This window comes from Elephantulus edwardii, unplaced genomic scaffold (genome assembly GCF_000299155.1).
Source record: "Elephantulus edwardii isolate Elephantulus edwardi_28Jun2011 unplaced genomic scaffold, EleEdw1.0 scaffold00021, whole genome shotgun sequence".
Classification (NCBI taxonomy): domain Eukaryota; kingdom Metazoa; phylum Chordata; class Mammalia; order Macroscelidea; family Macroscelididae; genus Elephantulus; species Elephantulus edwardii.
The window spans coordinates 440891-467641 of record NW_006399771.1 but is presented as its reverse complement, the minus strand read 5'-3'; the positions used below and the strand labels follow the sequence as shown (position 1 = coordinate 467641).

Here is a 26751-nt window from a genome sequence, read left to right as displayed (position 1 = left end):
ATTTTTGGTTACACCGTTCTAATTAAAGTATAGATCAGTTATCACTTAGCTCATTTCTCACATGTCTGCTCTGTTTTCCTTGATAATTAAGTTATCAATTTCCTTGATAATTAAGAAAATTTTTTGCTATTTAATAAGGATTTACTGTGTTCAAGACATTCTTGCCAAAACTCTTCATTGATTATCCCATTGAAATCTCAAGTTTAAGATCATACCCTCCTTATCCTTCAGTAGAGAGAAGAAATTGAGGCTTAGAGGCATTATTTAGCTTCAACAATGTCACAAAAATTATGTGGCAGGGGTTTGAGGCCAGAACACAAGTTCCAAATCCCAGGTCCTTAATGAGTATATTTCACTGCTGTTTTTTCTGATTTTTAAGGGAAGTGGGGCAGTGAATGGCCCTTGCTTGCATGCATGCCTACTTGTTTTATACTCTGCCTTCAGTATTGCTATTATTTGCCATCAAGTCGAAAATGACTCTTTGCTGAACCTGCAGCAGATTTTCAGAAGCATTTACTCCCACAGGAGGAGATTGCCCATCCTTCTCCTGCAGAGCATCTGATGGATTTGAACTGAGCACCTTTGGGATTGCAGCACAGCTCCTTATCTCTGAGAACCCAGTTCAGTTTCTTATCTCATCTAGGCCTCTTTCAAACATAAAAATGGGCAGATTTACTGGCCCAGTGGAGATCAATGGATCCCTCAGTAAGTGGTCTTCATTCACCTCTCAAACCTACAACAAAATTTACCCCCAGGCCCAACGTTCAGCCAAACGGATTGGGTTCTCGCTCCTTAGGATAACTAGCTGCATAAAGATAAAAACATCGCATTTGCCCAAGGAACATGCTTACACGTTAAGAATGGGTAGGATAGATGGATTAATGGAAACAAGAACCACAGAAAAGTGCTAAGAGTGGTTATAATGTGGTCACTATGATTAATGTCACAAAACAAAATGTGTATGAATGATTTAATGTAAAAACCAATTTTCTTTGTAAACTTTCACTCGAATCACAGTAAACATTTTAAGAAAATCACTGAATAGCTTAACTTTGAGAAAAACAGAACTTCTCAACATTTTCCACTTCCATGCCATCAGGTTGTTCCCTAGTGGTATACAACTTGATCTCGTGACCCACAGACTAATGTTAGACCTATATGAAAACAGTGTTGTCTTTCTTAGAAAACAGATATAAAATAGGGTATATTTTCCCAGTCCAGCTGGGGAATTTGTTATTGCTAAGACAATGTGTTCTTTTTAAGTAGCTTTGTTTTATATGGAAAGCAAAGTTAGAACTAAGATTTGTTCTCAAGTAAATTGTTTGTCCTGATAAATTGCTTTTCTTCTCATTCTGTCATATTGGTAGTAAACAACTGATGTATTTGTGCTTTGTAAATGTAACTAAGTGTAGTGTGTGATGCTCCACTGTGTGGCTGGGCAAACACCTAAAATCATGTTGCAAGATAGATTCATTTAGATAATGGAGAATTTCACAAATACCTGCATTTGGATTTAGATACAAATGTTTCAGTTCCTTGGATGATGATGAAGCAGCTTACTTTAAATCTTTTGTTTATAACATTGCATTTTCCCCAGAGTTATCAACATGCTTTTGATTTTTGCAAAATCAGCTTGACGTTTTAAATCCTATGTGTAAAATAATACGTACTTTTGTAAATGTGGGGCTTCTGTAAAAAAATCTAATTTCTCGATCTTCTCCTTATAGGAATATATTAAAGGAGTCTGTGAACCTGAATTAGAAGAAAAAGAATGTTACCCCAAAGCCTTGCACTGCATTTTTGTTGGGGCACAGCGCCTGTTCCTGAAGAGCTTGATTCAGGATACCTGTGCCGACCTGTGCATTCTGGACATTGGTCTTCTTGGCATCAGAGGGAGTGCCGAGGCTGTGGTCATGGCCAGGAGCCACATCCAGCAGTTTGTAAAGCTCTTTGAAAATAATGAGAACCTACCCAGTAGTCAGAAAGAATCAGAAGTGAAAAGGGAATTTAAACAACTCGTTGAAGCTCGAGCGGACAATTATACCATGGACTTATTGATTTTGCCCACTTCCTTGAAAAAAGAACTTTTGGCGCTCACACAAGGTGAAGACAATCTCTTTGAAACCAGAAACGATGAGGTTACTGAAGTTAGAGATTTAAATCAAACAGAGTTTCCACCTAAGACTGCCACAAGTTTGAATATTTCCACAGATGAACTGATTTTGCAGGAAGAGACAAGAAATAAAGCTGGCACCCCTGTTACTGAGCTTACAAAACAAATGGACGCAGTCTTTTCTAGTTCACCAGATGCACGCTCTGTACCTGTAAATGGCCTACCCCCAGATGAAGAAGGACTTTCCAAAGAGAGAATTTGTCATAAGAGGAGATCTTCTGATTCTGAAGAAAGGCATACCAAGAAACAGTATTCTTTGGAAAATGCTCAAGATGGGAAGCTTTTATGTGATGGTAAGGCCCCAACCAAAAATACAATCACTGACTTACCTGATTCTGAGCATTTAAGTCCAGATGGAAAAGACACCACTGAGGAAATGGAGTACAACATCCTTGTAAACTTTTTTAAAACCATGGGCTATTCCCAAGAAATTGTTGAAAAGATCATTAAGGAATTTGGGCCATCTACCGAACCATTACTGCTTTTAGAGGAAATTGAAAAAGAAAATAAAAGGTTCCAAGGAGACAAAGAATTTGCACCTGGTACTATGTATCCAGAGACCAACAAAACCAAAACGAAAGATGTCTATAATAGCAGCATAAGTGACCTCACAGTGGATCCCTCTCTAAAGAAAACACAAGCTCACAGACAGCAAACTATGATAGAAAAATTTTCTCATTCGCCATTTACAGCAGAATCAAAACCATGTACCTCAAATTGCAAAATTAATACTTACAGAACAGTGCCGACAGAACAGAAACAAGAAATCTGGAGTTCAAACCAGAACTACATTTGTAACATAGACCTTGAAACGGATGGCCTTTTACCCTCCGGTGTCCCTTCCAATCCCAAAGAGGAAGTTGTCAGTTTTGTTTCGAGGGGAACCGCAAGTCACCAGTCCAGAGTTGTCCTTTTTCCTGAAAATGGTTTGCAGCACCAAGCAGAATCCTTCCTTCCAAATAATTTGAAACCTGCCTGCGAGAGTCGTTCCGGATGTGGTAGCTCTCCTCAGTCTAAGCCAAATTGCCCACCCCTTTCTCCACCCGTGCGCCTGCCTTCGGTTACCGAGGCAAGGCTCCCAGGACCATCTGATCACATTGATGCCTCAGTTACAGGGGTTCAAAGATTCCGAGATACTCTAAAGGTACCCTACAAGCTGGAATTAAAAAACGAACCAGGGAGAACGGATTTGAAGCACATTGTTATAGACGGGAGCAATGTTGCAATTACGTAAGTCCACTCTTTGTAAGTAATATTACCATTTTGAATAAGGCAATAAGCAGTGTCCCAAAATGACATTTCTAGGTGTGACCATGTGCATCTGGGAGCTCTGCTGGCACAGTCTGTAGGGAATTGTGTTCCTAACCCAGAGGGAGCGCGTCTCTGGCGGTTCAAATCCACAAGCTGCTCCATGGGAGAAAGATGGCCAGTCTCCTCCTTGTGCGGTTTACAACCTCAGAAAACCCCCAGGCAGGTCAGCTGTGAGTTGGTTCCCAACCAGCTACAATTTGAGTTTACACTCTGCGTCTGTTGAGTTGATCTCTAACCTTCCCTGGGTGTTGGGAGACGGGGGTACAGCTGCCTGGGAAGGTTTTGTCATTCCAGCCTCTGGGGTTGTGATTTCTCTTTCATCCTGCTGACCTTCTATGTCTGATAATAAGAGATGCTTTTCACATTGCACTGCCTACTGATGAACAAGACTTCCGTACGTTTTAAAAAAAAAAAACTATTCGGACCTGTATTTTGCTGGGAGTTGCTATTTTCTTGGTGTTTTCCAATGCCAGGATTTTTTAGTCTACTGTTATCATTTAAGTTTGGGTTTTTTTGCAGCTCTGTTTGGGGTGGGGGAACCCAAGCGAATCCCATAGTTGCATATAATTATCTGTGTACAAATGTACAGTACAGTTTCAGTCCTCTGTGTTTCACACCCAGTGCCCGTTCTTCATTGGTACAGTCTCTTGAGCCAAGTGGTGATGTAACATGCATGCCATCGTTGTAATAGTGATGCTCTATATGGAGAGGAGCTTGGAAGGAGGAGTGGCATCCACTTCCGTAATAGCTTGCCTCCGGAAACCCTATGAACCTGGAGAGAGGATGATGGACACCCAAGCGTTGAGGACTCTCCTTCATAGGGTCGCTATGAGTTGCCAGCGACTCGACGGCACTTAACAACAACAACATATGGAGAAGAGCTTTGGTCACAGAGTTGTGCTATTAAACCAAAGGCTATCCTTCTCTGGTGCTTCAGATCCCCCGGCCACTCCTCAGGATGACCAGTCCCCTCTGTGCTTTTACAGCTTTGGAAACCCACTGGTCAGCTGTGAGTTAGAACCAACCCACTGGCAGTGAGAACTCTGCGGAAGAATTTTCCAAATTTGTGTTCAAAGCATAAGAAATGCAAATTAACCTAGAATTACTGGTTGTAATGGCACTTAAGGAAACCTTTTCATTTATTGACTCTCTGGTTATCTGAAATTTTGCATTAAGACAATATTAAAACTGGTGGTGGTGGTGGTGCTTGTGGTTGTGTACCCTAGATTCAGAACCAACCCATAGCTGACCCTCCAGTGGGTTTTCAAAGGCACTTCATTGCACGGGAGAAGATTGTCCATCCTTCTCCCACAGAACCCTCTTAATAGTGCATTAATAGCAATATGTCTGTGGCGGTATACAATAGCAGTGACCTCTCTAGGTGCACGGTGAAAGTGATAGTGGTTGTGATAGTTAAAGTTTTGCATAATTCAGAGTTTTACGTAGAAACTTGATGTTTGGAACCTAACATTAGTAATATATGTGGATTGATATAGCTAGTGTGTTGCTCAGAGAGGTCACTAGTGGAATTTGGGGTGGTACTAGTTCTCTTTGAATCTGTTTTCCCTGTCTAACATCTCCCCTTTTGCCAGTCTCCACTGAGGGCACCCCTATGTATAGCTTTCCTAATAGTCCCTAGAGTACAGGTTTTCTTTAGCAAACAGTTCATTTAGTGCACTGAGGCAACACACAAGCTCTGCTAGAACTTCCTTTAGTGTTTTGGTTTGGTTTTTTTTTAAGATAGATTAATTTGGAAGCATTTGCATTTTCTTGAACTTCAAGGATGTTCTATTTTAAAAGCGACACTTTTATCAAACACGTGTTACCCTACAAAGACATCTCTTTAATTTGCTGTAATTTTTCTCCCCTTATTTATTCTTATTCTAAATAACTTCAGCATTAGTCTGAGTTATATCTGAGTCTGTTCTGTTTATTAAGCTGTTCCCAATGTCTGGTCATAGGGATCAATGTTGTTGAATGGATAAGGGAATTAAAGAATTATAGAAGATTGCACTTTTTAAAATTACTTAATCACTCATTTTCAGATTCATAGGCAGTGTTCCCATGAGCATTTAGATTAAATTTTAGCTGAACCCATATATTTAATTCTAGAAATAGAAGCTTCACACTAATTTTGTGAGATAAAAATTATCTGTAATTTATTTACCATGAAATGAACTAGAAAAATTTTCAAAATCTTGTCTAGGGTTAATAGGAGATAAGAACCTACATGATGCTTGACACCATTGCTACCATACACCATTTCCTCCCGCAGAAGTTGAGGATGGGGTTTTCAGGTCTTGTGAACACAGATTGCTTAAGCACTGCTGAGTAAGCCTCACACACTTGACACAATTGGTTGAGGAAGTAAGAAATTCGAGCTCTTAAGTAATAGGATCTGTGGTTTGAGCCCTACAGCAATCCATGATCACCTGTCCCTGGATTTCTGCAAAGCGTATGCAGGGAGCAATTCAAGAACACCCTTCTTTATGCTACTGATTGCATATCCCCCCCTCAGTGTTCCCCATGCCACCATGAGGAAGTCAAATGATGAGTGAATGGAAACTGTTTGTGGTAGGTGGTTAGGCAGCACAGTGGTGACCAAATACTGCGTGGGCTCTTTCGTTCTGAAACTTTAGCATAACACCACCTCTCATTCTGGGTGAATGAAATTTATACCTTTACATGTCAGAAATACGAAAAATGTAACCACTGTTCTAAATCATGGTTGTTGTTGTCTTCTTGTTATGTGCCGTCAAGTTGCTTGCCATTCATAGCAACCCAATATACAACAGGTCTGAACCCTGCTCTAGTCTGAATCAACATTATTGTCTCTGACATACCTACCCCCATTACCCCAGCCACTGAGTCAATCCATCTCATCCAGGGCCTTCCTCTCTCCACCCTTCAAAGCATGATAGCCCTCTCCAAGGACTGGTCCCTCCTTGCAGCATGCCTAAAGTATGTCAGATGGAATTCAGAATCCTTGCCTCGACAGAGAAGCCTTGTTTCCACCCTCCAGGTTGAACCTTTTTGTTCTCCCAGCAGTTCATGGTATATTCAGTACTCTTCTCCAGCACCACAGCTCAAAGACATCAATTCTCCTTTTATCATCCCTAGTCATTGTCCAGCTTTCTGATGCTTAGCGAGTAATTGCAAAGACCATGGCCTGGATCAGGTGCACCTTAGTCTCCAGACTGACATTGTTGCTCTTCAGTACTCTAGAGGTCCCTGACAGCAGACTTTCCCAATCAGGGAAAAATCAGGGTTACATCATTACTTTTAAATGGAAACTATAGGAAGAAATTACTCTTGGGTGACTCAGAAAGTATTGTCACTGTTGCATTATACGACCCTGTCTGGTTTTCCTCCTCATGAATTTTCATCAGGGATCTGGCACCCATCTCTCCTACACCTTGAGCAGTCTTCTTCCTGTAGCCTGCTTGCTCACACATGGGAAATGCCAGGTAACACAGCAGGTAACACACCTTGTTAGTATTGTGTGCAAACTGCAGTCGACATCTTGAGAGCCTGCACACATGGCCTCATAGGCCCAGAAGTTGACCATAGTGATGTATTTGGATTTAAAAGCCCCTGTGCTTTGTCTTTTCCAGGTATATTGGGTGTGTGTGTGTGTGTGTGTGTGTGTGTGTGTGTGTGTGTGTGTGTGTTTTCACTGTGTCGCTGAGTCTAGGTTTACTAAAAAGCTTCTCGTGAGATTGCAGAGGAGATGGGTAGCAGGGATGATGAAGCAAATACTTGCCTGATCAGGATGTTAGAATTGAAGTAGTAAGAATCCTTCGTGGATTCACTATGCTGTTTTGAAGCCATTGATTTAATGCCACTTGATTTTTTTTTTTCTCAAATCCCCCGGTCATTTTAAGTTCTGGATAAAACCTGTATGTTTTCCAGAGTCATTTATTTTACTCCAGTACAACTCTACAGACTTTTCAGAGACTCAAAAGTGCTATTACTAAGGATAACACTTTGGAAATCAATGTAGAGCTTGTTTCTGGAAACAAGGGCCCTCTGGTGGCATAGTCTGTACCAAGCTGCACTGCAGGGTCAAAGGTGGTGCCATTGTGACGGTTCAAATCCACCAGTAGCTCTGTGAGAAAAAGAGAAGTCGTCCCCTTCCATGCAGTTTACAGCCTCCCAAGCCCAGTGGAAGATCAGCGGCAGGTTAGTTGCAAGCTGACAGCAACAAGAGGGGGTTTTCCTCCTAAAAATTACATTCCTTTCTTTCCCAAACTTGACCTGTCCTGGTTGACAGAATTTCTTTTTATACCTGCATTTCCTAACTACATTGCAACCCCAAAGGCACGTATTTCGAATCCACCAGCTGCTCTGTGGGAGAAAGATGGACAGTCTCCTCCCATGCAGTTAACTGCCTCTGAAAATCCACTGGAGGGTTGGCTGTGGGTTAGTTCTGACTCAATGGCACAAATAACAAATTGTTGATTATATCTATGTTTCCCTCAGTTACCCTGTGGAATGGGACTGGATTTTTTTCTAAGATTGTTGTATATTGGAGTTTTGTGTTTGAGCTGTGGCTGACATTAACCCTAGCTAGGCCTGTTCTTAATGTTGAACAATTATAAATTATATATTATCTGTTTTTAAAAAATGTGTGTGGTTACCGTCAAATTGGATCTAACTGGTACAGGAGGAGATTGCCCCTCCTTCTCCAGCAGAGCATCTAGTGGATTCGAACCATGCACCTCTGGGATTGCAGTGCAGCTTCTTGCAAAAATAAAATTTTTGATTCAGTGACTGGGATAATCGGGATGGGAGTGTCAGAGACAGTGTGATTGGCACAGGACAGAGTAGAGTTTAGGGCTGTTGTACATAGGGTCCCTATGAGTTGCAAGCAACTCAACGGCACATAACAACAACAACAACTAGTTTACTTACAGAGTTCTTATACATTGTTTTTTCACACCAGATCTTTCCCATTTTCTTTACCCACCCCTCCCTCTACTCATCAAATCGTGCGACCCGATGATTACCGCCCCCCCCCCAATATATTCTCTGTAAGGGTAGGAAGCCGGATATGTTCTCCTCAAACAAACCACCCTCACTTATTTTTCCCCTTAGTAACAAATGTTAATGTGGTTACATTATCACTATATTTTAATGCTTGTAGATAATGGGCTTGTTTAATTATATATGTTTTCTGGGTTCTATAGGCTGCTTGTCTCTTTTTAGGGCTTCCCTGAAAGAGTGGACTTAAGCTCTGGAATGAGGCATCTCTAAGCAGCTTTTTAGGTATCTGTTTTCACTGTGCTCTGTGTGTGTGTCCAGTATCTCACTCGTCCCTGCTCCCAAGAAACTTAGATGAATGGGAGTAACAAAACTTCTCTGGGGTCAAGGAAAGAGCATTGGCCTCAACGCAAGTAGTGCCAGTCTCAGCTCAGCTCCTCCACTCACTGGCTGTGCGATCTCAGGCTGGTTGCTCTGCCTCTCAGTGCTTCGCTCTGTTTGTCTCTAACAAGAATCTAAATTCCATTCCGTCTCCACAGGCTGTGATTCTAGTGCACAGTACAGGATAGAAAGTCAGAGGAGAGAAAGGGAGATGATTGAGGACCTGTGTCTGGAGGAAGCTTCATAGAAGAAGAGGGACTGGAATTGAGCTCTGAAACAATGTGAAGAGGGAGCGAGGGAAGGTATAAGAACATCGCACACAAATTGACAGCGACATGAGGAAAAGGTCAGAGACCAGGAGGCAGGAGCTGACAAGACCACCCGGCCAGAACCCAGAGTGTATTGACTCATGGTGGTGGGAAGTTCATGGGGCCAGATCCCTTCTGAGTAGTCAGAGGTGGAGGGGGCCACAAAGCCAGGCGGAGGACTGGTCTAGAAGGATAGTGCTGTGGAAGGCCTTGAGCAGGACACACTGGCCCCCCCTGGCTGCATTTCAAGGTTAGTCCAACCAGAGTTGGAAGGGTGGGTTGAAATTAGGAGTGTCTGAGTTTAACTTTGTGCCTGAGCCGGCAGAATTCTCATGTGAACTAGGTAACTGCAAAGTGGCTTGAGTCCTGGACCAGAGCAGAGGTGGATGCAACACAGGACTGAAGATGAAGAATTCACCGTTGTGGGACTTTTGACTCTGAAATCTATTTTAAAGCAGTGAGATAGATTTTACTAATATAAAATTAAAGCAGCACATGTTTGAATTGTGATCTTTTCTTTTTCATTCTGATACTGTTAGGAAGCGATTCTTACTGATGAATTTTACCACCTGCAGAATTTCAAGTGTTGGAAAACATTTGGGGTTTTATTTTTCCCCTTTTACTTCCACTAACCTCTGGAAAGAATAAATTTTTTTTTAATTATTATTATTTTGTGTGTGTGTACTATCAAATCAGATCTGACTGGTACAAGAGGAAATTGTCCCTCCTTCTCCGGCAGAGCCTCTGGTGGATTCGAACTGTGTACCTCTGGGATTGCAGTGCAGTTTCTTGCCACTAGGCCACCAGAGCTCCCCAGAAAGAATCAATTTTGAAATGTCTTAGGTTGGGTTTTTGTTTTTTTTTATCATCAGAACTTTTTATTGGACAGTATTTTTTTATTATTACTATTCTTTTTGTGTGTGTACCGTCAAATTATGTGGGTAGAGAGTGGGGTGGAGCTCCCCGATTATAAAAAGCTTGGAAGGAGGTGTGGCATCCACTTCCATAATAGCTTGCCTCCAGAAACCCTATGAACCTGGTGAGAATATGAAAGGCACCCAAGCGTTGATGATTCTCCTTCATACGGTTGCTATGAGTCGCCTGCGACTCGAGGGCACTTAACAACAAACAACACCAAAATTGGATCTGACTGGTACAGGAGGAGATTGTCCCTCCTTCTCCAGCAGAGCATCTGGTGGATTTGAACTACACACCTCTGGGATTGCGGAGAGAGTATTTTTAACCCTCTAGACCAGGACTAGGTGCTGTGGTGACCTGTTGTTGATTGCCTTCGAGTTGAGCAGGACTCATAGCAATTCCATGAACAAAAGGCTTGACGTCCCTCTACAACTATTGACATTGATCAAAGTTCATAGAGTTTCCGGAGGACTTGTTTAGGATGTGGATTCCACTCCTACAAGGAATTGCACAGCTGACTCGAAGGCAAGCAGTTCGAATCCACCAGCTGTTGTGCAGGAGAAGGATGAGCGATCTCTCCCATGTGATTTACAGCCTCTGAAATCCTGCTGGATGGTCAGCTATGAATTGATTCCAGCTCATCTGCAAGTAACAATATGCCCAGGGCTTAACTATGGGCCATATCCAGCCCATTACTTGTTTTTGTAAACATGGAACACAGACACTTTAATTCATTTACAACTCTGTGTGCCTGCTTTTACTGCAATGACAGAATTGAACTGTTCTAACAGAGACCATCTGGTTCTTTATAGAAAAAGTTGGTACCTGTTCTGTACAGCTCCCTGTATGTTTTGTTGGTTTGTTTTTGGTTCTTTTTTCCCCTCTTCCTCTGTTTTCTACTTCCTTCAACAGAACCACTTCCCTTGGTGCCCAAGTTAAGATTCTTTTGAGTCCTGCCCTCGCTTGTTGTCCTGTAAGCTGGGACCCACACAGCTTCTCAGTAACTCAGAGAAAAGATGGGCCTCTGGGAACAGGAGGCACAGCAGCCCTTTGGGGTGGTCATACCACTTTATCATCTCTTCCCTTCAACCCAGCAAGCAGAGGAAGTAGTCATAATCACAGCTAAGCTGCTTCAGCAGTTATTTTAAAAGTCACAAAAAAGACTTAAGAGGCCAGCCGCTAGGCAGGACTAGAAAACAATCTTATCTCCCAATGGTCTCTTCATTTAAGGAAATAAAGTGCAGTAAACAGGTATTAACACGAAGCTGGGACTTCCTTCTATCACTACAGCACCCTCAGCTGAAGTAACTAATCAAAATACAGGAGAAATTCTAAATCTCTAGTAAAAATTTCTTCTTTCATGTATTCTACCTTCGCTCTACAAAGCAGCAAACTATGCAGTTGAACACCAAGAAAATAGTTTTAGAAAATTTTATGTTCCAATTATTTTTGTTATATCTACGTTTTACCTTTTTCTTAAAAGCTTTAACTGTGCTTTAAATGTGCCTAACTGAAATGTACCTATTTTTCTTACAGCCATGGTTTGAAAAAGTTCTTTTCTTGTCGTGGAATTGCGATTGCAGTTGAGTATTTTTGGAAGCTTGGCAACAGAAACATCACTGTGTTTGTCCCTCAGTGGAGAACAAGGCGTGATCCTAATGTCACAGGTGAGGCCGACGCATTTTATTTTAAATTAGACGTGTAATGAGTTGGTTTTTAATTGCTGACATACTGCTTAGGACAGAGCCACAGGAAGCAGCTTGTGTGAAAAAGAAAATTGTAAACGGATTACACTTAGTAGTTTTCATGTCTTCTTTTTCTTTTTTTGTCAGCAACATCTGTGTTTTTTCCCTTTTTTCTATTATATACTGATTTATTTACAAAGTGTGAATACATTGTTTTACCCAAAAGATCCCATTTCCTTCACACACACATATCCCCATCAAACTGTGCAACCCTATGATTAACAGCCCACCCCTCTGCCCATCCTCACCCCTTTGCTTCCACCTTCACCCCATGGATCCTCGTATTCACTCTACAATAATGGTTTTACACAGTATTAGTCCTTGTGGGACTGAGTTATGTAGTAATTTTAAAAAATCATTGCTCCTGCATGCTGTGTAGGATTCCATTGTATGAATGTACCACAACTTCTCAATCCATTCGTTTGTGATTGGATATTTGAGCTGTTTCCATGTTCTAGCGATAGTGAATAACATTGCTATAAGCATTGGTGTACAAGTTTCTGTTTGAGCCTCAGTTCTTATTTTCTTGGGGTATATTCTCATTTCTTAAGTCGCCTTTGTACTTTAATACCAATTTTTTCCCCCACTAATTTTCCAAATCTAAGCATTATAGTAAAACATCATTTGAACAGAGACTTTAAGAAATGTATGTGGATGCTTTGCTGGAGAAGGAGGAACAATCTCCTCCTGTACCAGTCAAATCTTATTTGACGGTACACACACACATACAAATAATAATAATTTTTTAAAAAAGAATTAAAAAAATGTATGTGGAAAGAGTGGAGAGAGAACATAGTTATATTTGTGTTGTTGTTATGTGCCTTTGAGCTGCCTGCGACTCATAGTGATCCTGTGTACAGCACCTCTGAAGCCTGCTTTGTCCTGAGGCAGTCTCACTGACTCCAGCACATCTACCTCCATTGCCCCAGTTACTATATCTATCCATCTCATCCAGGATCTTCTTCTTCTGCACTGTCCTCCACCCTTCCGAGCATGATGTCCTTCTCCAAGGACTGGTCCCTCCTGGCTACGAGCCCAAAGTATATGAGGCACAACTTCAAAATCCTATCCTCCGAGGAGAAACTTGGTTTCATCCTCCCAATACAGACCTATTTGTTTTTCATGGTGTGTTCAAGACACTTTTCCAGCACCACAACTCAAAGGCATCAATTCTATCATCCTTAGTCATTTTCCAGCTCTCAGATGCATAGCACCTAATTGTGAAGCACATAATTGTGCTCCTGGATTAGGCGCATCTTGGTCTCTAGACTGACATTGTTGTTTCTCAGTTCTCTGGAGAAGTCCTTGACAGCACATTTTCCCACTGCGGTTTATCTTTATAATCTCCTGACTCCTGGTGCAGGGTTGATTGTGGAGCCAAACAAGCTGTAATTGTTAACAACCTCAATCTCTTCTCCATCTGTCATGGTTCTGCCAATTGGCCTGGTGGTGAGAATCTTTGATTTCTTTATGTTGAGCTGCAGTTCATAGTGAAGATTATAGTCCTTGACCTTCTGCAGCAAGCACTTCAGGTCCTCCTCAGTTTCAACAAGCAAAGTTGTATCATCTGCATAACACAGATTGTTGTAAGTCTTGTTCCAATCCTGATGCCACATTTCTCCTCATAGAGTCCAGCCTCATTAAATAAAGGCTTAAGGTTTTCTTCATTTAGAGGAAAATTAAACAGTTTTTGTGTTTAAAACATAGCTGGAAGTAGATTATGCATGGCATCTGCCTTGGTTAATCCACAGTCTAACCTCCTCCCTGACCCAGTGAATTAGGGAGTCTTTTTTTAGTTAATTGAGGGGGAAAAAAGGTTTTCCACATCTCTGCCAGTGAAATATTTAGACTTATTTTAACTCACTTACTTAAACGTATGAGAAGCTTGTTCTGAATGTGTATTCAACTTATTCTTTGAACAGAACAACACTTCTTAACCCAGCTTCAGGAACTTGGAATATTATCTTTAACTCCTGCACGAATGGTCTTTGGAGAAAGAATTGCTTCTCATGATGACAGGTATGGGGGAGACCATTTCCTTTTTAAAGTGGGTGTGGGGTGCTGAGTAGCCAACCCCCTACTGAGACAGGCAGCTCATTGGTGAGTGTCTGGACTCACACTTTCAAGGATTCACTTGATGTAGGGGTTGAGAATTTTAACATTTAGAGTCATGAGAGTTAATGTTCGGCCATCTTTTTGGTATGGTTTTATGAGTATTATCAAAACAAACTGCCGAGTTTGTTGTTGTTGTTCTAATCAAAACTATTTGTTACTTTTTTGCCATTTGGTAGCATTTTACACACAGGATTTGACTTCAGAATACCCTGGATTTAGTAGAAAAATCTTTTAAATGAAGTTTTGTACAATAGAACCTCCTCAGCAGTCAAAATTTAGACTGTAAAAAAAATATATGCAAAATATACTTTTCTGAAAACACTTACCTTTAAACAAAGCACCGAACTACACAAATACTGACTGAAAACAGCATTTCAGGCCCACCAAAAGTAGTCATCATAAAAGGAATAAAAGTCACCTAACTTCACTAGGCACTCTCCACCTTTTAAACAGGAACAATAAGAATTATGGTCCACAGTCAACATCCCAACTCGAGTCTTCAACTTCAGGCTTTAGTAGCAGCGTGGACAATCTGACCAAGGTCTGGAATGGTTAGTTGTTGTTTTTAACTAAAACATGGCCAAGGCACTCTAAGTGAAGTGAACATGGCTGTTTAGTTGAAATCTTTTGGTGCTTGCTAACAGGAAAGTAAAGTGTGTGTTTTGACCTGTCTTGTCTCCATGTGATAATGTCAACTGGTTTTCCAGACTTTACCTTCTGTTCTACTTTTGGCCAGTAGCTCAAGTCTGTTGTTATAATGGCCAGGTCCTCACTGATTCCTCTGCATAATAGAAAAACAATCTCGGCCAACTCTGTTATAATAGGAGTAAGTTCTGCATTTCTTAGATTTTCTGTTACTTAGAAAGCAATTACTAGTACACATTAGACAAGAAACGTCACTCTTCGCTTTAAGACTCCCTCCCCCCCGTACCCCGGGCTTCACTGAGCATGAGCTAAGTCCAGAGGGCACAGCTAGTTTCCCAGGTCACATATGACGCAGACACACTTCACATTCTGTGCAGTTTGTGTTTAGAGGTGAAGGCCATAGACAGATAATAAAGGTTGGGGAGGTTCCAGATTTGAGCTGTAACATTACCCGCTGACCTGCTGCCATCTGGTCGATTCCACGTCATGGGGATCCTGTGGGGCAGTAAAACTGCCTGCAGGTTTCCAATGCTGTAATTTTTATTGGAGCTCATTTTTAAAATCTTGTCCACTTGCATGAACTCAGTCATCGTAAGTCTCCTCGCATCTGGTGTTATAAATGGCAGCTGCTTACTCTCTTCGCCTGTAGTCAACCTGTTGCGTTTCTTCTAGCCTGTGCACAGTGATTACCACAGTGGGCTCGAGCGTGACAGAGATCGCGAGGATGGTGCGGGATGGGACAAGTTCAGATCTGTTCATAGGATCACCGTGCGTCCTAGTCGACAACACCTAACAACAGCTTGACACGGTGACCTCAGCAGTGGGCTCGAGTGTGTCAGAGAGAAGACAGAAAGATGAGGATGGCACAGGATAGGGCAGGATTCAGATCGGCTGTTCATGGCGTCGCTGCGAGTCGTACTCGACTCGGGAGCACCTGACAACAGCAACGTAGTACTTACAGACGCCTTGGTGTTCCTGCTTCAGTGTCCCAACCAGAGTGCTCCCTTTGAAGAGAAATCAGAGTGTTTTGCTTGTGAAGCAGGTCAGTGAATTACTGTCCAATGAGTCAGAGATGAGAAAAGGGATTTGATGGAAGAGGGGAAGTTGAGTGCAGACATTTTATTCAGCAAAGGTCCAAGCCCTTGCTTCTCACCAGGCTAGTATGACAGACCATATGTGATAAGCAGTGGCAGGGAGTTGGCATGAAAGAACAGAGTAGGAAGAAGCTTAACGACAACAGTGCTTGGAGCAGGGGCATGGGATGAGAAAGTACCGAGTGGCTTGGGTGGAAGCACTTCGTGCTCCAGACCTCTCTGCTAGGCCCTAGAGGGCTCAGGTAGGAGCAGCTTGGCTTAGGGCTCATGAAGAACCTCCAGGTTCTCTACCACAGCAGGTTTGTTCACACACCAGCATATGCACTTGGAAATGATTTGTAAAATAGTCAGTCATTGGCAAATCCCAGGAACGAAATCATTTTTACTTTGTTGTTGTTGTTAGGTACTGTGACTTAGAGCGACCCTATGAACAATGGATCTGAACGCTGTCCTATCCTGAGCCATCCTCACCATCTCTGGCATGTGTTAGCCCCTTGTCATTGTGTCATTCTGCCCCTTTGAAGGTCTGGCCCTTCACCTTTCCAAGCATGATGTCCTTTCCCAAGGACTGGCCCCTCCTAACAGTATGCCCAGAGTGTGTGAGACAAGGTTTCACTCTACTTGCCTTCAAGGAGCGCCCTGTAGCATCTTCTAGTATCTCTGAAATTAATGAGAGGTTGTTGGTGTTTTTTTTAGATTTCTTTTAAGTATTCATTTTGTTACGTACTGTCAAGTTGGAATCAACTCATAGCTGACCCTCTAGTGGGTTTTCAGAGCCTACCCATTGCACAGGGGGAGAATGCCCATACTTTTCCTGTGGAGCAGCTGGTGGGTTCATACCTCCGGCTTTTGGGGGCAGTGCAGCTCCTTAGCACTTAAACCGCTAGAGTTCCCTAAGTGTTTACTCTCAGTAGTAAAAGCAGTTGTTTGCCCTTCAGTCCTCTTGATTACTCATTATCTTAGCCTACACTGTCTTAAGAAAGAGTATCATCTTGAAGGATAAAACCTACATTAGCCTCGCCTGTGTATCCTTTATTAATAGGGTTCGAATGTGAATAATTTCCCCCAGTGAAATAAATGGGCTTCCTGTTTAACGTATAAAACTTAACCCTTTTACATCCTTCCATAACTTGCGTGTACAGAATATAGCTTAGACTAAACAGAATGGCAGTTCTCCACATTTCTTAAATCACCGCAGAAATGTGAACTAATAAATTAAAAAAGTGATGACTGTCCCAGGCAGCCCCTCCTGGAGCCTGCATACTGTAGCCTAGCAACTGAAACCTCAGTAATGGTTCCCAGGCTGTCAGCTCTATTCTAGTCTTTACTGTGGACCTCTGGCATTTTCATAAATTACCTCTGTTTTTCAATAGTGTAGCATTTCTACACGGTTTAAGTCAGAGTCTCAAACTCAGTGCTGTCAAGGCAGGATTGACTCATAGCTGATTCTCCAGTGGGTTTTTGGAGACTATAAATCTCACTGGAAGAAGTTTCCCATCTTTACCCCACAAACTGCTTATGAATTCAGACCACCAGAGAAGGGCTATCTTTGGGCTAACAGTACTGCTATCAGAGCTCCCTACAGATGATAATAGAGTCATAAAAGGCAGACTTCTGTTGTATGAGCACCAGCTTTCCATTGATAACCACACTAATAATTTCTGAGCAAGTCAGTTTTTCTGATAGGTTGGCAGAGACTCCGTGATTTTCCTATGAAGGGGAAATCCTTCTGCTTTTTTGTAACACAGCTTCTCTAAGGCAGGATGCTTGTCTGCCCTTCATAACTTCTTTTATATTGCCATAGGTTTCTTCTACACTTAGCAGACAAAACTGGTGGCATAATTGTAACAAATGATAACTTCAGAGAATTTGTGACCGAGTCAGTCTCTTGGAGAGAAATTATTACAAAAAGGTAATTTTTTTTTTCTTTGTCTACGGTCAAAAATGCTTTGTTGTTTATTTTTTGTTTGTTTTGTCCTCCCTGATTCTGCAGAAAGCAGAATAGGGAACACAAGTATAATAAGACTTTCTCCCGGTCCACTGACTGCTTGGAAGTGATTTATGGGTTTTTGGGTGCTGATGTTCTGTTTTGTTTTGTTTGTTTTAAATTGGATGCTAGTCATATGATCTGTTCAGTTTAAATACGTTTTTCAAAATATGTGCATTTGATAGTCATGTATTTGGCTGCTGACCAGTATGAAGGGGGTTAAAGGCCACCGGAGACACCTGGGAGGAAAGGCCTTGGCGGTATGCTTTTAAAAGTCGAGCCATTAACAACATTCTAGAGCATGTTCCTTATTCCAGCACGTGGAGGTGCCATGAGTCAGCATCAATTGGAAGACAGCTGGTGTTGGTGGTGAGGGTGTGCGGCCCATATGGTATCTTCTTATAAGAGATCATTGGTATCTGTGAAACAACAGGCATTGTGATGATAACCGTGAATTTCTCCAACTGCTGAAAACTTCCTTAAGATCAGTAAATACGTCCTTTTACAACATCATCTGACCAGTTATTGAAAACAAAAAGCAGTGAGCTTTGACGGTGTGTGCCTCGGGGTTTTCAGGTAGATTCCAGCTCCCAGTGACCCTCTGTACCACCGCGCGGTGCGTCCTGGGCCATCCTCGTGACCATCGCTCTGAGGCCTTGTTGACAGTCGCTGTTCCAGTTCATCCTCTTGAGGTCCTTTTCACTGACCCTCTGGTTTTCCAAGCATGATGTCTCGTCCCAGGGCACAGTCTCTTCTGGTGACTTGCCCATAGTCTCTGCTTCTGAGGAGCTTTGTAGCTTTACTTTCGACAAGACCTATTTGTTTGTACTGCTGACAATTTGTGGTATATTCAGTATTCTTCCCCAACACCATAATTCATAGGCATCAGTTCTTTTATTTAGTGTCCAGCTTTGACGCCTCAGTAAAGAGTTCTTCTGCAGCTGATTTGTCCAATGCAAATCACTTCATGGCTTACCTGCTGCTTCCATAGGCATGAATTGTGGATCCAAGTAAAATGAAATCTTGACAACTTTCTTTTTTTTCCTGTTTATTGGTGTCATTACAAGAATTTATACTTTCTTTATATTGAAGTGTAATCCTTTCTGAAGGCACTAGTTTTTGCTCTTCATTGCTTTTAACAAGCAACGTTGTGTCATCTGTATGGCTCAAGTGGTTATTCAGCTTTCCTCCAAACCAGAGGGTACACTCTTCTTCATATTATCCAGCTTCTTGGATTATGTGCTCTGCCTTCAGATGAAGAAGCACGATCAAGAGTCAGTGGTAGTAAAGGAAAAAGCCACACTGAACTGAAGGCATTGCTGAAAAGAAAGGCTCTAGGAATTGAGAGGATACTAATTGAGATGCTTCAATAAATGGATGCAGTGCTCGAAGCACTTGTTCATCCCTGCCAAGAAATTTGGAAAAAGGAGCTAGCTACCTGACCAGTCGACTGGAAGAGAGCCATGTATGTGCCCATTCCAAAGAAAGGTGATCCAACAGAATGCTAAAATTATTGGGTACTGCGATTATTCACATGCAAGTAAAATTTTGCCGAAGACAATTCAAAACCTGTTGCAGAAATACAGCCACAGGGAATGACCAGAAATTGAAACTGGATTCAGAAGATGATGTAGAATGAGAGATTTCCTTTCTGATGTCAGATGGATCTTAACTAAATAGAAAATACACGAGAAAGCTCTTTACTTATATAATTGGCTATGCAAAGGTCTTTGACTAGGTGGATCATAATGGATTAAGCTATCATTGTGAAGAATGGAAATTCTAGAACACGCAAATGTGCTGAAACTTGTTTGTAGAACAAGCGGCAGTCATTTGAAGAGAACAGAGAGATAATTTGTAGTTTAAAATCAGGTAAGGTGTGTATCAGGAGTTTTTCAGTCTGTTCATTCATTGTGAATGCTAAACGTATAATCTGAGCAGCTGGACGAATGGTTTGTGGTAATGTGTATGTCCATGTCGTACAGTGTCCCATATCTTAAAACATAAATATTCCACAAACAAACATTCATCTCAGTTGTTTCATAGTTGTCTCATGTCTGGTATTTATGCTTTACTAAATCATAGAAGATTTTTAGATACTGATTCCCTGTTAGAAATACCCAAGTAAGACTTCATTATTGTATACATTTTCATCCATCTGCTGTTTAAAAAGTAGATGTTAGCTGAGCTGGTTATTGTTGCTTGGCCCTCTGGGCACATTTAACTAGACATTAATCTTGGATCAGGAAGCTGGGTGGTACAAATGGGTCCACACTGAACTGAGAAACTGATGGTTGGAGTCCACTGAGAGACCTTTCAGAAGACAGGCCTGGTGTTCTGCTTCCGTAAAGTCACAGCTTTGAAAACCCTCTGTCTGGAGCAGTTTGCTGTGAAGCCAGGCCAACTTAATGATAGTTAACCACAGCAACCTTCCAGGACATGTTTTGGTTGAATTTTTGGTTTGGGCTCATTGTCATTGTTTATTGAATTTTGACCTGTATGAACTAAAAAAAAAAACACAAAACCACAAACAGACCCATCAAACTCCTTGCCACCCAGTCAGAACTGACTGAGCTGACCCTCCAGGAGGTTTTCAGAGGCTGTAAACCACACAGGAGGAGATTGCCTGTCCTTCTGCAGAGCTGCTGGTGGATAGATTCTTGGTCCCAGAGAGGTCCCACCTTTAACTCCCTGCAGACTACACCACAAGACCCTATAGGAACACGGGTTTAAGCACAGTCAAGATTGGATGTTGAAGACCAGCTCGCTGTTTTCAGAAGTCACAAAAGCAAAACGGAGTCTGAGATCTGGGGAACAGCACACACTCTTGACCTTGTTTTTTTACCTTTGTTTTTTGCATTTTCCTCAGACTTGATAAATAATACTTTACTGATCTCATCTTTTCTTTCTTCATGTATTATAGTGCTTTCCTTTTTATAAAACTGATGGTGCACACCCATGTTTATCGCATCTTTGTTCACAATAGCAAAGAGTTGGAAACAACCTAAGTGCCCATCAACAAACGAATGGATAGAAAAGCTGTGATATATTCACACAATGGAATACTATGCTTCATTGAAAAATAAGGAACTCATGAAATATTATACCAAATGGGTGACCCTGGAGGACATTATACTGAGTGAAATATCTCAGCAAATACTCAGGATAAATACTACATAGTGCCACTGTTGTAAAATGAGACTGACATTGGGGTTGGAGGGAGACTGAGAAAGATGGGGTAAATTATGTGTACTGCATTGAAACAGATGAGGGAGAAAACTGTTTAAAAGGGATATATGATTAGCTATTATTGTCATGACAGGAGTCCAGAATGAAGGCTGCATAGTGGAGTGGACTTGGGAGGACGGATTGTATAACAAGGAAAGAATTTTACTTTTCAAAGAGAAGAGTTGAAGTGGGGGGGTGGGAGGTTGGCGAGAATGGGCAGGGAGAAAAGTGCAACAATGAATGAATGGAAATCCAAAGTCTCTGTAAACTTTCATTAAAATTAATTTTAAAAACCTTCTTATCTTGAGTTTGCCTATAGACTCATTTAATACAGTTTCATCCAAAAATTAAGTCTTTTAAGTACATGTTAGGTTCTTAGCTGACAATCTTTTTGTTTTACCAAGTTGTATTATGAGTATTAGAAACTGTTTGCTAAGTTTAGATAAACATCTGAAGTGCAACAAGGAATGAATGGAAACCCAAAATCTCTGTAAATGTTTATGAAAATTAATAAAATATAGAAAAACAAACAAACAAAGGGAAAAAAAACAATCTGTGTTATGTAGATGACACAATCCTGCTTGCTGAAACTAAGGAGAACCTGAAGCACTTGCTGCTGCAGGTCAAGGACTGCAGCCTTCAATATGGACTGAAGCTCAATATCAAGAAAACAAAGATTCTCACCACTGGGCCTATTGGCAGCATCATGATAGATGGTGAAGAGATTGAGACTGTTAACAGTTTTCAGTTTGCTTGGCTCCACAATCAACACTCTTGGTACCAGCAGCTAGAAAATGAAAAGGTGAATTGCATTGGGCAAGTCAGCTGCCAGGGACCTCTCCAAAGTACTGAAGAGCAATGATGTAAGTCTGGAGACTAAGGTGTGCCTGATCTAGACCATAGTCTTCACAATAGCTGGCTATGTGTCAGAAAGCTGGACAATGAGTAGGAATGATAGAAGGAAAATTGATGCCTTTGAGCGATGGGACTAAAGAAGAGTATTGAATATACCATGGACTGTTAGGAGAACAAACAGGTTTGTTCTAGAGAGGGTGAAACCAGGCTGTTCCTAGGAGGCAAGGATTCTGAAACTTTGTCTGACATACTTTGGGCATGTTGCAACGAAGGATCAGTCCTTGGAGAGAGAGACATTATGCTTGGGAGGAAGACCCTCAGTGAGATGGATTGATTCAGTGACTGGGGTAATGAAATGGGAGTAGGTGTATCAGAGGCAATTAGGTTGGCACATGCTAGAGCAGGGTTTAGGGATGTTGTACACAGTGTTGCTATAAGTCACAAGTGAATCAATGACACATAACAACATCAACCATATGGTCAAGAGCAATGGTAATGAAGGAAGAAGGTCAAGTTGCTGTGAAGGCATTGGCAAAAAATAAGGTCCAAGGAATTGATATTGATATGTTTCAAACGACAGATGCAGCCCTGAACCAGTCTATGCAAGGGCATTTGGAGGACAGCTATCTGGCTGACTGACTAGAAGAGATATATTTTTATTCCTATTCCAAAGAAAGGTGATTCAATAGAAAGTGGAAATTATTGAACAATATCATTAATGTCATGTGCAAGCAAAATATTTCTGAGATAATTTAATAATGGGTAGAACAGTCAATATGACAGAATAGTCCTCTTACTAAAGTAGGGAGAAATAGCAGTAAAATTTAAAAATTGAATTCTTAGGCCAAGTAGTTTCAAAATCCCTTTCTTTCCCATTAAAATCATTGGCTGTGTTGTTCTGAAGTCATAGAATTAGATTAAAGTTTACTTTATTGTTCTCTAAAAAAAAAAAGATAAACATCTGAAAGGCTCTGTAAGACATTCAAGGGCCAGCTGATCTAATTTCTCTGTGTGGTATTTATAGCCAAAAAAGTAAACTGCTTAACCCAGGTGATTTTTTTTTTTTTAAATAATGTCAGAATTTTTAGGTTAGACATTTGCTCTAGGATTGGATGGCTGCTGTGAGAGAGTTTCTTCTCAGTTCGTGTAGCAAAAAAAAGAATGTCGTCATTCCTTCAGCGTTGTAATTACTCTCTCTGTTGTAGGCTGCTTCAGTATACTTTTGTGGGTGACATATTTATGGTTCCTGACGATCCCCTGGGAAGAAGCGGACCCCGATTAGAAGAATTCCTTCGGAAGGAAGCCTTTAGGTATTTCCTTTTCAAAGTTACATTTCAATATGTGCTTCAATTAAGGGTTTGTGGTTTTTTTGTTTTTTGTTTTTCGGTTGTGTTTTGTTTTATGATATTGGTTGTTTTTTATCAATTAAGTTTTTTATACTTCCTTGTCCTTGATTGACAGTGGCGGGTTGGGTGTTTGTGGTTTTTTGTTTGTTTGTTTGTTTGGGTTTTTTTTTAATTATTTGTGTGTGTGTGTGTGTGTGTGTGTGTGTGTGTGTGTGTACCATCAAATCAGATCTGACTGATACAGGAGATTGTCCCGCCTTCCCCCGCAGAGCATCTGGTGGATTCGAACCCTGTGCCTCTGGGATTGCAGTGCAGCTTCTTGCCACTAGGCCACCAGAGCTCCCCTGGGTTGGTGGTTGTGTTTTTTTAAAAGCCTCAAAATCAGTACTGGTGTGAAGTATGTGGAAGCTAATCAGGCAGTACCCCAGATCCCTGTGTGGTTTTTCCTAGGTGGGGTGGTTGCTTATTAGCAAGGCCACTTAGATTGGTTTGTTACATGTAATACATCATTTTATATTCATTTTCCAAGTCGACTTTAATATATTATATTGTTGTTATGTGACATTGAGGTGAAACCAGCTCATAGCTGACCCTCTAGCAGATTTTCAGAGCCTCTAAGCTGCACAGAAGGGCATTGCCTGTCTTTCTCCTGAAGAGCAGCTGGTGAATTTGAGCTGCCTGCGTTTGGATTGCCAGTGAAACTTCTGACTCACCAGAGCTTCCTGTTATATTAGTTTATTAAAGTCTGGGTAATTGTTCCTTATGTCTCAATAAGGTATTATGCCATATTGATCTGGAATTTATTTGATGGTTTAGTTTTTCTTTGCTTCTAGTTTGGGGATGGTTTCTTTTTGCCTTGGTTTTGCACCATTGCCAACAGTTGATTCTCTTAAGAACCTCAGATAGTAGACACGATTACCTACCTGGATACCTAGCTGAGCAAATTCTATATAATCTAGTGGCAAATGTATTCTCTTTTAAAATGCTTTTATTCTGTGCTTTGTTTTCCACCAGATATTTGTGTAGATGTTGTGGGGTGGCAGATGCACAGCTTACATGCTTTAAGGGAGTGAAGCTTCCCAGCTGATTGTTTCTACCTGTAACAGCATCCTTTGGCAGTTTTAGGTGTAGAGTCTGTGATGGATGGTGGCAGGGGTGGACTTTTCCAGGGGAATCTTCTGCAGAGGAGACCAGCACAGTTTTTGTTTCCTGGTCTTGGGACAGGTTTTGCACTTCGGGGTTGAATTACAGAGTTGAGGAATTAGTTCCCAAATGTCATGCCGTTCTGTCCACACTGACTTTTTTAGCAACTACTAGGTAGCAGTGCACCTCATTTTTCTCCCAGACACTTGAACTTGGAAGTTATCTGCTGGGCTTTCACACCTAAGATCTACTTGTCAGCATTAATGCCCGTGGATCAGGGAGCTCTGGTGGCCTAGTGGAAAGAAGCTGCACTGCAATCCCAGAGGCATGCGGTTCGAATCCACCAGATACTCTGCTGAAGGAGGAGGGACAATCTCCTCCTGTCAGATCTGATTTGATGGTACACACACTAATAATAATAATAATAAAATTTAAAAAAAGCTCGTAGGTCAATCTCATTATGGGAAGGATCGATCAGTCCCACCTGCCTTTAGTCATCCCCTGGCTCCTTACAGAGGTCTTTAACTCAGTGATTACAAAGTAAGTGACATCCTTTACCACAAAGGAGTTGGAAAGGTGACCAGCTCGCCCCTTTTGTCAGTTGCAGGCAAGGTTCAGTGGGGAGTCTTTTCAAGTGTATGTGCCCTGTTCTTGAGACCTTGGACAGGGAGGGGCAGCTCCTGTAAGAATATCTGCAGGCCAGTCAGATTCCTCAGCAGCATCTAAATTCCCAGAAGAGGGAGATCCTGTTGTCTATGTTATGAAAACAGCCCAGGTGATTCTGTGGTTTAGAAAAAGCTGGCTGGGGTCAGTCCTCGTAGCAGTAGACATGCGTCTGTGGTAGAATGTGAAGAACTATCAGTGCTTCTCACGACCAGTCTAGAAATGCTGACTGTGAAATCCTCAAAGGCTCTCCCATAGGCAGCTGCCCTGACCGCTCCCAGCGTTGTCTTGAAGGGGCCTCATTGTGTCGGGGTGGGTCTCTGAAGCTTCACAGTGAGCAGATATTCTATAAGGCTTTCACATTTGTACTGTAACCCAGCTCACCAGCGCTTGCTCTTCATCCACAGAAATATGCAGCCTCTCCTCAATGCCCTCCCAAATATGGGCATGTTCGACTCCAGCTTCAGAGTCCCTGGTGCCCAGGCAGTCAACACCAGCCACCAGCCTCCTGCCCGGATTCAGGGAGCCCCTCCAAGCCACTGGCTTCCTCAGCAGCCCCACTTCCCACTTCTTCCCAATATCCAGCAAAATCTGCCCGGACCAGCCCAGAGGTCTTCTGCGGAAACCAGCGAGCTGAGGGAAGCCCTTCTCAAGATCTTCCCTGATTCCGAGCAAAAACTGAAAATCGACCAGATTCTGGCGGCCCATCCGTACATGAAAGATCTGAATGCCCTGTCTGCCATGGTCTTGGACTGAAGATGGCTTTGGGAAGCTGGAGCTCCGGGCTGACTGATGAACTTGAGCTAATGTTTGTACCTGGTGGCAAGTAACATAATGTGAAGAGGTGTTGAGTAGTATAGAAAAAATTATGTTTTGTGTGTAAAAGAATCTGAGGTTTCAAAACCAGCTGTTTTCTACATATAAATGATGCTGCTGTTACAGATTTACCATTTTCTGTAAAAAGGAAAGCCTACATTTTTCTGCCTGTTCAGAATTGTTTCATAGCAGTTTATTCTCAAGTATATTTACATTTTTATGTTTTTTAAACTATTTTCTTTAAAGCTGAAAATATTGACAAATAGATACAATTAGCCTTTCTAAATAAAAATAAAATTTAAAAAAAAAATTGCTTTCTTAAGGAAAGCAAGATCTCTTAAAGTATATTTTCTTGAAATGAATATGCCCACATGAAGTCTGTTCGGGCCTCACTTTGTGATTGGAGTTGCTTGCAGTTGGACGGCCGTTGGGTCTTTGTTGGAAGCTGTTTTGTAAGTGAACCAGTGGTGCCACTAGATGGCGCCTTGTGCCTATTTGCGGTTAATGAGCAGGTCAGCCTTCCACTCCCAGACCAGCCGGGCCAGAAGACCTTGTCTGTAGTCCATCCTTCTCTTCCCACTCAGCCGGAGAGGGGAGTGAGGCTCACCGGACGAGCCCAGGTCCTCAGCTGTGGGGTGGCCCCTGTCTGGTGAGTGACACATGCCCGCCAGGCTGGAACCCTGACCCTTGACTTGCCTGTCAAATCAGTGTCTTTGCCTCAGAAGACACCGTGGGGCGTGAAGTTGTGTAAAGAGCCCCATTGTTGTGGCAGTTCAGTGTCCACAACCATGAAAAGGTGCCCCAAAGTGGAGTTTGTACAACTTTGCCAAAAACTTTTATTTCCCCTCTTCTTTCCAGTCTTGAAAACGTCTCAAGCCAAGAAAGAGCACTAGTAGCTTTCATGGAGGCCCCAGAGCCCCCATATTTATTTCTCTGTATTTGTCTCCTTAGCGTTCCCCTAAGCACCCAACCCTTCCGTTGAGGGGTTTGTGTTTGTTCCGCTTCCCTGCCCTCCCCCCTCAATTTATATCTTTAGTGTT

The 26751-nt window shown here is 41.9% G+C and overlaps 1 protein-coding gene across 1 annotated transcript in view; it reads left to right on the top strand.

The window, feature by feature from the left end:
* N4BP1 (NEDD4 binding protein 1) overlaps positions 1 to 25651 on the top strand; it is a 48934-nt gene extending 23283 nt beyond the window's left edge. Inside the window, exons 2-7 of the mRNA XM_006882504.1 lie at positions 1728 to 3403; positions 11611 to 11741; positions 13742 to 13838; positions 17478 to 17585; positions 22949 to 23053; positions 25303 to 25651. Of these exons, the coding sequence (XP_006882566.1) occupies positions 1728 to 3403; positions 11611 to 11741; positions 13742 to 13838; positions 17478 to 17585; positions 22949 to 23053; positions 25303 to 25651 (2466 nt within the window). The remainder of the gene's footprint in view (positions 1 to 1727; positions 3404 to 11610; positions 11742 to 13741; positions 13839 to 17477; positions 17586 to 22948; positions 23054 to 25302) is intronic.
* Positions 25652 to 26751: the final 1100 nt, after the last annotated feature.